General features: G+C 37.1%; 1 protein-coding gene across 2 annotated transcripts in view; it reads right to left on the bottom strand.

Moving 5' to 3' along the window:
* The window catches only part of USH2A (usherin), a gene marked incomplete at both ends in the record, with an annotated part of 794746 nt that overhangs the window by 237850 nt on the left and 544258 nt on the right, over positions 1-12638 (bottom strand). For both annotated transcript variants that reach the window (XM_081220997.1, XM_081220996.1), the window contains one exon: positions 3030-3193. In XM_081220997.1, the coding sequence (XP_081077123.1) occupies positions 3030-3193 (164 nt within the window). The remainder of the gene's footprint in view (positions 1-3029; positions 3194-12638) is intronic.

Here is a 12638-nt window from a genome sequence, read left to right on the forward strand (position 1 = left end):
AGGAAAGGAAACGAAAGGGAGGGAGGAAAGTAGAAGAGGAAAAGAGAAAGAGGAAAGATGGAAGAAAAAGAGGAAGGGGAGAGATGGACAAGGAGGATGATATGATACAGGATGTGAACGTCTGAAGGTCAGGGGGAGCTCTTGACAGATGGTCACGTGGACAGCCCTTGGATGATTTTTTCCATTTCTTCTTTTTCAGTTCCTTCCTCTCTCACCACCTCCAGTGTTTTCTTGCTCTTTTCCGGCTGTCAATGACCTCGTTAGCGAGGAGACCTCAGAAGCGGCCCTGCCTTCCTACCCCCTTCCCTCGTAGGCATTTTTCACCATTTATTTTAGAGTGAGCAGTCAAAATGGGAAGGATCTCACTAAATCACTCTTGACAAAGTGCTAATAACCATTAAGGCCAAATGCAGGAGAAACAGTCGAAAATGGGATGCTTGAGCTCGGAGTCTGAGTGTGAGAAGTGCTACTAACTGTAATTTGTGGTAAATTATTAAGTGCCAGTTTCTAACTCCTAGGGCTGCATAAACAATTTAAGTGAAGGTATTTTTGTATCTTTTCTTATAAAAGTGGGATTTTCCCCCACTAATAGCATTTATCTTCATGGTATTTCACTTAGGTTGAACTATTATCTTTTATTATGGGAAGCAGGGATAAGAACCTCATGTCTATATAGGGACCAGGAAGACAGGGAGGGTGCAGCCTGTGTAAAGGGGAAACCAGTGCCAGCTGATTAGTTTCCCTTCAGCAATGTGGGAACAGTTTCACCCAATCATTGGGTTTTTCAGATCAATCCAAAATCATCATCTTTATGTGAAATCTTCTAATGGTTAAATGTTAGCAAAAAAAAATTTTTTTTCAAATGCTGCTGGCAAAACAATGCATGGAGGATGGGAGTAAATATGGTCCATGTGCTGCCAGTTTGTAATATTTGCCGTAAAAATGTACTGAACAGATGCAGGGATGCTTTTTCCTCACATGATATCAACACAGAGATGCAAACATTTAAAATGGGTGCTTCTAAAACTTTAATACCTATCTCTGTTAATCTGTGATTGGTAAAAATTTACCAGAGATATTTTGCTATCCAAATGGTGTGCCCATGTGGAGGGTCATAGTTAAGAAAGAATATGTTTTAAAAAATATATTTTATGGTTTTTAATAAGCAAATATTCATAAGCTTATTCATGACTTTCAACCTATAGTTTTGTGTCTTTTAGTGTGTTAGACAGGTCCAATTTTATCCTACAAATCAAGAAAACAACTGAAATTAAACTTGCAAAAAAGAGGTGGCCCTTTCACAGTGGAATGACTAGTTAATTTACTTAGGATAGCAGGTTGCAGGAAGGAAGAAAATGATAATGCAACACACTTTCACAGAGCTGACCCTCTTTGGAGAGTTAACCTTTGTGCTCACAAATAGTTATCTGAAAAATTTCTAAGGTATGAATGGAAATAACAGCAGATTGCATTACCTACATCCTGAAGGTCAGATGTTCAGCTTACCAAGGTAATGAAACTTCAGTGAGCTGCTTCAGATCTATTAGGTTTGTCAGTTTTTATAAGCACGCTTACTTCAGGCATGCAATTATAACATAAAGGACCTATAGTGGTGATAATTCAGCTGCCGGATCTTAACAGAAGTATTCAAATGTCAGAAGCGGGGAGGGCGTCCACCTTTCTAAGTAGGTTTTTAAGAAGAATCAGGTATTGAGGGCGAAATAGAAAGAGGGATATGAGTGAAAATATATTATACATAAAAATCCATCTCCAGATAAAAACTTTGTCTTTTTTTCCCAGAGGTGTCTCAGAAGGTAGTCATAAGCATCAATTAACTTATGTTCTTCCATGTAAATGGTTTAAGAGATCCCAGTAGAGGTGACACAGGTCATTAGAAATCTGCAACCTTACAAAAACCCTAGAGTGATAGTCTTTTGGTAAAAATGGCTTATTTAGTGGCAATGTAGATCGAAATAACCAGTACTAATTTTAATTTACAATTAATGTCACCTAACACTGGTTTTAATCAACAACTGATATAACAGAACAGGGGCAAATTCACTCAAGATGTTCTAAATGAAATAGGAATCACTTCTCGTCTTAGGCTATAACAAAATCAAAATCAGAAGGTTATGATTGCCCAAGCTGGAGTCATTTTACATCTTTTTATGTACTAGTAGATGATTATCCTAGTAGATACAGTTTAATTTTACAAAACGAGTATTTTCATTGGGGATTTCCAAATCAGATATTTCTCAGTATTTGGTAATAGTCTAGCAAGTTTTGATTCAACTATTTGCCAGATCTCAAGTGATCCTTCTAAGAAGGATTACAATACATAGTTCCATGATACAGTCAGTCTTGGTTTTTTCTGATTGTGATAATGGATCACTACAAATTAACACATCAGCTGGGAAATGCTACTCTACTGACCAACCAGATCTGAAATTTCAGTTATTGTGGTTTCTAAAGTTGCAGGAACAAATTATATCCACATGTGAGCTCTTCTAACTGCCTATAAAGTTGTGTTCTGAATGCGCCCAGGGTGAACTGCAGTGTTATTGAAGCAGTAACAGTGATGGTGGCAAGTCCAGTGATGGTGGCCAGGCTTCCTTTTCCTGTATCAAGCTGGAATTCTGGCTGTTACCAGTGCTGAAGACAATTCACTTGGAAAAAAACCATCATACTTCTGCAATCCTAGTAAATGGATCTTGCTAATAAGTGATGAATTATGAGATGGGGGCAGAGCTCTCTGCAGGAAAGTGCACAATATTATATTGTTATCAAATTAGTATATGGACATTTCTATCCCAACTGGTGTGACAAAAACTACATTCCCCATCCAAAAGGAATGGAAGGAGGAAGGGAAGGCCCAAGAAGGATGGATAAGTGGAGAGAGAACTTCCTTTGAGGAAGAACAGCACAGGGAACTTGGCTTTCTGTTTCTGTCATTTTTTAATGTGTCCATTTGAAATTCATTTTGGTACGAATATGGGAAAGGGGTATAAAGATGTAAGAAGCTGACTTACTTGGTTTAGCCCATCTCACGTCTATGGCCGTGTGGTTGAGAACAATCGCAGTGAGGTTAGCTCCTCTCTCCGGAAGCCCGGCTAACGTGGTCACAGTTGCTTCTTGACTTGGTGTAAAACCCACACTGTTGTGTACAAAGACCTTATACGCATACGTTGTAAACCTAAAAGGTTGTTTTTAAAAAATACATATATAAAATTATCTTTCCGGAAAGCAAACACATTTTCTTTTCCTCACAAAATACAGATTTTCCCCCATAGGATGCACCATTTTCTCCCCCCAATACATTTTCTTTTTTCTTCCCTGCACAAAAAAAGGTAGCATTATTTTTGTAAGTCTCAAGCCTTAACCAGAGTGTTAAGAAAATACGTTATTAGCAATGCTAAGCAAATACTGCTATTTAAAACAAATGTGCTTTATCGTTTTGCTCATCCTTATTGTTTTCAGAAGTGCTGAGGATTATAGCTTAATTCAAGATGCAATTACGCATCTGGTAACCTGCCAGCTTTCTATCTGAATTTGATCCAGTGAGCTTTATGTTCTTCTTTTGGGAAACTCATCCATTTTCAAATATCAGAATGCCTCATCACCATTTTCTTCCTATACTTGTGCTTCTTTCTCATAATCTCATTGGCCGAGAGATAAACCCCTAAATTAAATCCTAAAACTGTGGCCAAGTATACAGCATTCTTCCACTGAGGGTTTTGCTATGGTGAGCTGTATTTTGCCATTGTGAGAACATATTTACTTGAGTCAATATAGTGGAAACTGAGCACTGCTTTTTGGGAGGAGAAAACTGGACATGGTGACGTCATGGTGATGCCATATATTAAATCAGTGATGGGCTAAAGCCACCGATTCCTCATCCTTTTTGGCTCTTTTGGGCAGAAGACTTATCAGGCTTTCTTTTCTGGGTCAGACTGCCTGGGGAGGAAAATCCTATTTACAGACACAGTCAAGCTTTGACTGGACAACAGCTTAGACTGAGAACTTGCTTAAACACATTGTACAACACATGACCCTCCCTGTGGGGAATCCAGTCCTCAGGGAAAACACTAGTCTCAGGTCATCACCTTCTTTGGGTTTTAATAGATCAAGGATGCCTCACATCCAGTGCAGGGCCCAGGGAATTTGTCTCAGTAAGTCACAACTTATTAGTCATGACAACAGAGGGAGGGTGCCGTTTGCAGGACTGTGCTAAATAACTTAGCCAAAATTATGTCAGGAGTTTTACAGCATTTTGCCACCACCCATGTAGAAGAGGTCTGCTTGCCTTACCTTGTTTCTCACTCATGACCCAAAGGTATTTTTGCAGGGCTTGGCTTCAGCCACATTTAGGATGATGCTCTGCTTATTGTAGCTATAGGTAAAGAATTAGTGATTTCCTTGAAGCTATTTATTTTCTATTTCCCCCAAATAACTACTAGCAACAGATCTTCTACCTCTCTCTGCTTTACCCCCTCTCCTTGTGTCTTTCTTTCTTTTCTTTTGGTTTTGATGCTATAGTGGGTTGAATTGTGTCCCCCTGAAAGGTATGTTTAAGTCCTAACCCCTAGGTCCCTGTGAACGTGACCTTATTTGGAAATAGGTGTAATCAAGTTAGCATGAGTTTATACTGGATATGGGACAGGCCTAAATCCAAAGGACTGATATCTTTATAAAAGAAAGGAGAGGGAAATTTTGTTACAGAGACACAGACACACAGGGAGAAGATGTCTATGAGGAGTTGGGGCAGAAATTGGCGTTATGCTGCCATAAACCAAGGAACAACTTTGGCCACCAGAAGTTGGAAGAGGCAAAGAATGATTGTTTTCTAGAGGCTTTGGAGGGAACATAGTCCTGACAGTACTTTGATTCTGGACTTTCAACTTCTAGAGCTGTAAGAGAATACATTTCTGTAGTTTGAAGCCACTCAGTTAGTTTACAACAGCCCTAGGAAACTCACACATATGCTTTCTAGAAAGTGCTAAATAGTCTACATGACAATGACAACTGAAAGATAATAATAACAGTATTTACTGAGTACTTAGTATATGTCAGGAATTTTCTATATGATTAACTCATTCATTCTTCACCATACTATTATAATACCTGCATTGAAAATGAGGAAAATAAGGCCTAAGGAGTTAAAGCACTTGTCCAAGTCATTGAACTAGTAAGTGGGAGAGTAAAGACTCAAACCTAGACAGTCTGATTCCAGAGCCTCCTCTTTTAACCATTATGCTATGCTGCCAGCATCGTAATGATGGTGATGATGATAAAAATAATAACAAACACAATGGTCAGCTGATCCATCTATAGTTGGATGAGGTCATATCACTGAGGCTTGACCTTTGAGTTGTTTTTCTGGCAAAGGGGAGAGATTTTGGCTTCCGCATCTAAACAGTCTCGCCAAATTTCCTTTGTGACCACTAGTATGATTGTGAAGGATGGTGAGTCGGGGCTAAGAGGGTAGCAAGTGTGTGACAGTCAAATGAAACACAGCTAATGGCTCACATGGGAACTGAACCAGTGACACTGGCTTCATTAGCTCTCTCCCTGGGTAAAATACTTTTAATTGTGTTTTACTTCCCAAAATGGCTTAAAAGAAATTTAGCTAGAGTCTGGATGCCTAATCTCTCCTGCAATATTTGAATTTTTCTTCTACATATTTACTCTGTGATAAATTTAGTAACCTTTATGGCTTTAAAGTGATATCATTTTTGTGGTTCTTTATACAAGTGGAATTAAAAACATCAGGCAGCCCTGAAATGGTGAATTGTAAATAAGTTCCATGGGGCCTTAGTTCTTACTGTGATACTTTAAGCTATTTCATCATAGTTTAGGTATGGTGAAATGATACAATTTATGTCTGCATAGAAGAAATTTAGGCCACATAAATACATATAACCGGAATGTCCATTTTTAAAGTACAGTTGCCCCTTGGTATCTGCGAGGGGATTGGTTCCAGGACCCCGTGGGTACCAAGATTTGAGGATGCTCAATTCCCTTATATAAAATGGCATCGTATTTGCATATAACCTATGCACATTTTCTGTACTTTAAATCATCTCTAGATTACTTATAATACCTAATATCATGTAAATCCTATGTAATAGGTGAAATCACAATGTAAATGCTATGTAACTAGTCGCAGGCATGTAGCAAATTTAAATTTGACTTTTTGAAAGTTCCTGGAATTTTTTTCCCCAATATTTTTGATTCACAGTTGGTTGACTCATGGATACAAAATCTGCAGATGCAGAGGGCTGACTGTAATATTAACATTTTAGAGTGAAAGATGACTTTAGAGTTTATCTGCTTTAAATAATGAAATACCTGCTACATTTTACAGATAAGAAACCTGAGACCCAGAGAAGTTAAGGGGCTTTGCCTAAAGTCGCACAGCTAGTTAGGAGGATTAGGTGGGCCTCTGGTTTATTCATTTCTAATATTAAATTCTTTCCACTATTCACTATTATTTTATTGAATTGAGAAATCAGTAGGCATTTCATTTGATGTCATACATTTGTTTTTTGCATTTTCTTTAATTTTCATGGTTAAAATTTTAAGGAATAGGATCTTGAACTCCCTTAAATGAACTAAAATGTACTGTTTTCATGACATCTGAAACCTAATCTTTGTCAGTAAGTATATATAAGTCTGACTACATAGGTCGGTATATATTTTACCAATTCATGTCAAAAAAGAAAATATTCGTTTGCTTAACGTATTTTGTTCATCTGCTCTAGTATATTGTTTTTTAGGTAGACTTCGGTGTTGATATCAGATGGGACATTCCATTTAGTTAATAATAAAATACTTTTAAGAGAAAAATGCTCCATCAGTTGAAATCATGTAAAACATATGTATATCAATCAATATCTTCCCTAAATACTAATTGTGTTTCTTGGGTATATTTTGAAAAATGTACCATTTCAAACCCTGTAAGACATAGCTTTTGAAATCTGCTAAGTGAATGAAAACTTATGTTAAGTCTATGCTGTAACCAGTAAAACCAACTGTTTGAAGGTCCATTTAGGAATACGAGGCTGTTACAATAGTTATCCCCTAACTGATTAATTTTTTTGAGACTGTTCTCCAGCCCCTCCTTTCATCCACACACAGCAAATGGTAAATTTGTTGTGTAACAGACATGACTCTGGTATTTCTTCCTTGTAAAAGATCATATATATTAAAATCTTATTTATGGAACGAGACTCATTTCAAGGTTCAGTTGTTATTACTCGAATTAGAAAACTAGATTCTGTTTAGATGATAAAGTTTTTAATCTGTTTGTTTATTGACTAGATGATTTTATAAATAAATGAATGGCTACTTCATAGTTCCTAAAGCATTCAGTCTCATAACTTTCAGGTCACATATAATTTGGTTGGCTAGTGTCACGAAAATCTACCTGTCCAATAGAGAAATGATCCTTACTGAAAGTTAGAAGGATGTTTTTTTTCTTACAAATTATATTGCTCTTTTATGTTTGATACACCATTACTTCATTCATTCATTCAAAACATATTTATTAGCACTAACAACATGCCAGATACTAAACATAGTGAATGTAATGTCTGTCCTACTGGAGTGTGTGTATGTGTGTATGTATGTGTGTGTGTGTGTGTACATGTGTATACTTATATACATATTTACAGATAAATGTTTTTCAATGAGAACCTCTAAAACATATATTCATTTATTCCTTTTTCTTTCCACATACATCACAGCATCTAATTTAACCTAATCTAGTCAGGAAGTCTTCACAGAGGAGATAACATTTGGGCTAGGTATTGATGACAAACAGTAATTTGGCCAGTGGAGACATTAATTTAGCCAGTAAGAAGCATTATTCAGGGCAAAATGTGTGGAAGGCTTGTACTTTGAAAGGGTCTGATGTGTTTGGGGAACCAATAAAACCAATTCTTCAGTGCAGCTACAGAATGCCTCAGGTTATTTTCATCAGAATTAAAAATGTGTCAACTTTATTGATGTCCTAACAGAATTCACGTGTCAATACTGTCACCAATATAAATCATGCTTCCGAAAATGCAGGCTATTCAGTTCCTCCTTCTACTAACTCTTCTTCATATCCACCCCAATCCAACACATGCTTGAGTCCAACATTATACACCAGAGGATTTGAGAAACCCCTGATAGCATACTGTTCCTTACACCCTCAAATCCTTTTGTGGGAATAAATAAATAGGCAAACAAAAATGCAACACTGTTTCCACTGCTTAAATCTGTAATTGTTTAGATTTTCCATTGATGGTGGATACCTTTTCTTTTCCTCACTTATTTGTTGCTGAAAGATTTTTTTTTTCCTAAAAATTCTGCTGAAAATTTTTGCTTTTGGAAATTGAAGAGTAAAGATGATCAATCACCGTTGAAAGTTCTTATGATACTTTTTAGATTGTGAGTGAAAGTTGCAGCTGTCTATTCCTGTAGCTATCTGTACTTATGCTACCAGAATGTGGCACCTAAAATAACTTTGCTGTGATTTCTGTCTTTGTTCTACTATATCATCAACATGAGAAAGAAATGCAAACAAATAAATTAGATTTCTTTCTTTTTTTTTTTTTGAAGAAAACATTAGGCAATGAAACCTCCTATGAAAAAATGCATCCTCCCAGATTTAGAGGTTCATTTTCTTTTTTGAGGTAAGTTTTCATATGATGACACTTAGAAAAGGAAAGCATGAAGTAAATTTAGAGCAATGAAAAAAGAGCACTGTGACTCTACCATGTTAAATGTGAAACAGATATATTGTTGCTCATTTCGAATTAAGTACTTTGCTAGGAAATGGTACACCAATGTTGACAGAAGTTGGCTTTCATTTCTAGACCCAACTTTTACTCACATTATGGTATTAAGCAAGAAAATAACAGGCTCTACCTCACATTGGTGGTCATGGAAGAAGGCCTTCCTTCTAACTCACCCTCCATGTTTATGAAGTTAATTTCTTTACTTAACAGCTACAACTTGAACATGTTTATGTTATAGGAGAACGTGTGTCATGGAGCTGACCCAGTCTTTCCCTATTAGCAAAGCAGAAAATGTTACTTGTGCACATTTAATCTCATTACAAAGAAGGGGAATGAATGTCACACTCTTTTGAATATCATTCCCCAGAAACTATGTCCTCTTTCAGGGTTTGAAACATTTCATTTTTGTAGGTTAAAAAATCAGAATCTATGTCAGTAAGACTCAAACTTAGATTTTATAGTATATTTATCTTAAGCATTTAAACTTGAAAAGAGTCAAGTCCAACCGTTCTTTGAAAACCAGATAAAGGTCTATGAATTTTGAATGCTTTCATTTAAAGATAATGCAATTAGAGGATTCTTGAGAACTCAAATGAAAGTCTCTTTCCAGACTGTCACTGATAAAGAAATACTTGTAGGAGTTCATAAATAATGGAAAGGAAAAGGAGTGAGAACATGCCTCCCTTCATAAACTCAATGGCAGCTAAGTTATTATAATCTACAAGTCAACATTTTCCTTAAAATAGAGCCTATTATTTCTCATAGCTTGTTCTTCCTTTGTCAGATCCAGAACAGAGAGGCGCTCATGCCATCACTGTGTTTGCAGTAGTTTTATCTGATCACCCAGGAACCAAGGCACAGTGAGATCCTGAAAATCCTAAGCGTGGATTGATGCTTAAAATGAAGGTCGCTACCCTTTTGTTAAACCCAGCCTGACTCACCACAGCAGCATCAGATGACAACAGCACATTTTCCAGATTTTCCAATTGATAAAAATGTCAGGAAACCCAAGGTTATGGTTCCCCTAACAACCATAACTTGGCCACTTTGCACAGAATGATTAAGGAAGAAAAGTTAGAAACTGACAAGTAGTATAAACCCACAGTTACACTGAGTTTGTGTCTACACAGACAGAGCAAAATTCAATAATTAGGCAACTAGCTGGGTAACTCAGACCAAATCATCCCTTACCAAAGATATTCGTAAAAAACAGAAGTATTTTTGTTGAAACTAAATTATCTGGATAATGAGCTCACTATTTTACTTGGTACATGGAGCTATAAAGGAAAAAATGATGACTATTATGATCTGAATTTCAGAACATAATAACATTTGAGATGAAAGTGGTGTGTTTTCTATATATCAGAAACATACAGCTAACCAGAAGAGACTGCTTGCCCAAGGAAACTGACTTCAATTTATACTTACTCTCACAAATGTATTCATAAAGGGATGCCCAGTGAAACTTAAGTTAATTTTACTTTTTATATCAAGAGAAGTACCATTTAAAAAACTGATTCTAGCTGTAGCTATTGGTGAGATCAGATCAAGATGGGCAGAACCCCTTCAATGGTTCCTTTGTTTATGTAGATGTAAGTTATGAAGGAAATAAGAAATGGTGAGTCTGGGAAGAATAGGAAATTAAATACTTTTCCTAAAGACATCAGAATTCAATGACCATCCTCCCCCGCCCTCCCCCCCAAAAGAAACCCACAAATAGTCAAACAAATACGTCAATAAGACAAAATATGTCAAAGAGGAGGCTCATTAAGGGGCTGTAACCCAGGTGTGCAGGAAGGTAAGCTGACTGCTCCCATTCTTCCCTCTACAGCAGGGGCAGCAAGCCTGGCTGCCAGAAGTAAAAGTGGGTGCTGAATGCACCTTCCAGACAAGATCGCTTCTTTTGAACAAAAACACTGGCACAGCACATAGCACCCACAGGTGGTCTAATTTCCAGTTTTCTCTCAAATTTGTGAGACAAGTCCCCTTGGGCTGGAGGGGCCCCTAGTCTTTTGGACTTACAAAACGTAGATGTCTAGAAAAATTTTTTTCACAATATGAAGACTCATGCCATTCACTTTGAATATTAGAAAGAAAGGCAGGGACTTCCCTGGCGGTGCAGTGGTAAAGACTCCACGCTTCCAATGCAGGGGGCGTGGGTTCGATCCCTGGTCGGGGAACTAAGATCCCACATGCTGCGTGATGCAGCCAAAAAATAAAAAATAAAAAACATAAAGAAATGCATATTGTGGGTTTTTTTGTTTGTTTTTGTTTTATTTTATTTTTTGTTTTTTTCACAAGCTGGTTACATGGGACAAAGTGGTTTATCTGAATAGCTGAAAAAAATCTTTGCTAGTGTTAGCAGAAAAAAAAATCTCTTGAGATTTAGTATTATGAGGCTAGTCAAAATATCACCCCAGCACATTTTGTTATATGTATACTTCCTTTCTAGAAGCAGCTGCCATCAGTATGTTTATGTCAACTTATGTTTCAATCTAATTTGTGGGGATTTAACTTAATTTCTTTCCTCACATCTTCGATTTGGACTTATTAAAAATCCTTACAAGCATCATTAAAAATTCAATAATAAAATTTTGGTCTTGGTCCTAATTCCTTAATAAGTTTTCATTGCTTCTATGAAGAGACAAAATTAACTTTCTGAGACTTATTCTGTTTTTCTGCCAACTACCTCATGGTTAAAAGTTAGATTCAGTAATGTTAGATAGTCAAGTCCTCTTTATTTTGGAAATTGCTATATTTCGGGCACTTAAGAGTTCACAGATCATAGAAAGTTACTTTTCCATATGACTTCCCTAGGTAGTGATGGTGTATCTGTAGTTAACTGTGATGATAGTAATTAATACATGTATGAGTGTGTGTGTGTGTGTGTGTGTGTGTGTGTGTATAAGTGTGGTTTTCTCCACTAGACTGTGAGCTCTTTGAGGGCAAGGGCTATGCTATTCATCTTTTTTTCCTTATCACAATGCCTGTCAGCATATAGTAAACAGAAAGAAATTGCTGAAAAAATGAATTTCTTCAACTGAAGTCATCATTATATAGCAATGCTGGATTAAGTAACTAATGAATTGAAAATAGTGGAGAAGAGTCTAGGGACCATGATAATTTAGATTGAACCAAAAGGATATGCTAGTAATGGATCCTTTTTAGCTTACAAAAATGGCAATTTTATATGGTTCATTCTATTGTTTCCTTAGATTTATGTGCAGCCTCTCTTCAAGAACCTCACCGTATCTGTAATGTTTTCCCACTAGGACCCTTTCAGATGGACAGGAGGATTTTCCTTAGTTTTCTTCATTCCCCAAAGATAAGAACATCACAGTTAATATTCCTAAGGCACAGAGCAATGAATACCCAACCTTTTACACATTACTAAAAGTATTCTTTCATTTAGCATCTATTGGCACATCCACTGTGTGCCAGGCACTACGGTGGGGATTGTGATACAGAAGTCATGAAGACAAGGCCTTGCTCGTGGTCGATATGACAGTAAAATGGGGTATCCAGACAAGTGGCCAGGTCAGTACAAAGACAATAGTGATTTGTAAGGGGTGTGCTATGGAAATACATTAAGGAAGCAGCTGATTCAGACCAGAAAGAGGGTGCTCTGGGAAACTTCCAGGCCAAGACTTGAAGGATGGTAGTCAGAGGGAAATGGCAGCTATGGGGAGAAGTTGAGGGGTGGGTGTTGCCTGTTAGAGGTGCCAAATGCAAAATACTAACGTGGCTGAAGCACAGAGGCCCAGCAGAGGAAGAGGGGAGATAAGACCAGATTGTAAACAGAGTTCAGAGTAGGGCTAGTCAGTGTGAGTCTAGAAGCATAACCCACCTGATAGA

This window comes from Mesoplodon bidens (assembly GCF_964165515.1).
Source record: "Mesoplodon bidens genome assembly, chromosome: 2".
Classification (NCBI taxonomy): Eukaryota; Metazoa; Chordata; class Mammalia; order Artiodactyla; family Ziphiidae; genus Mesoplodon; species Mesoplodon bidens.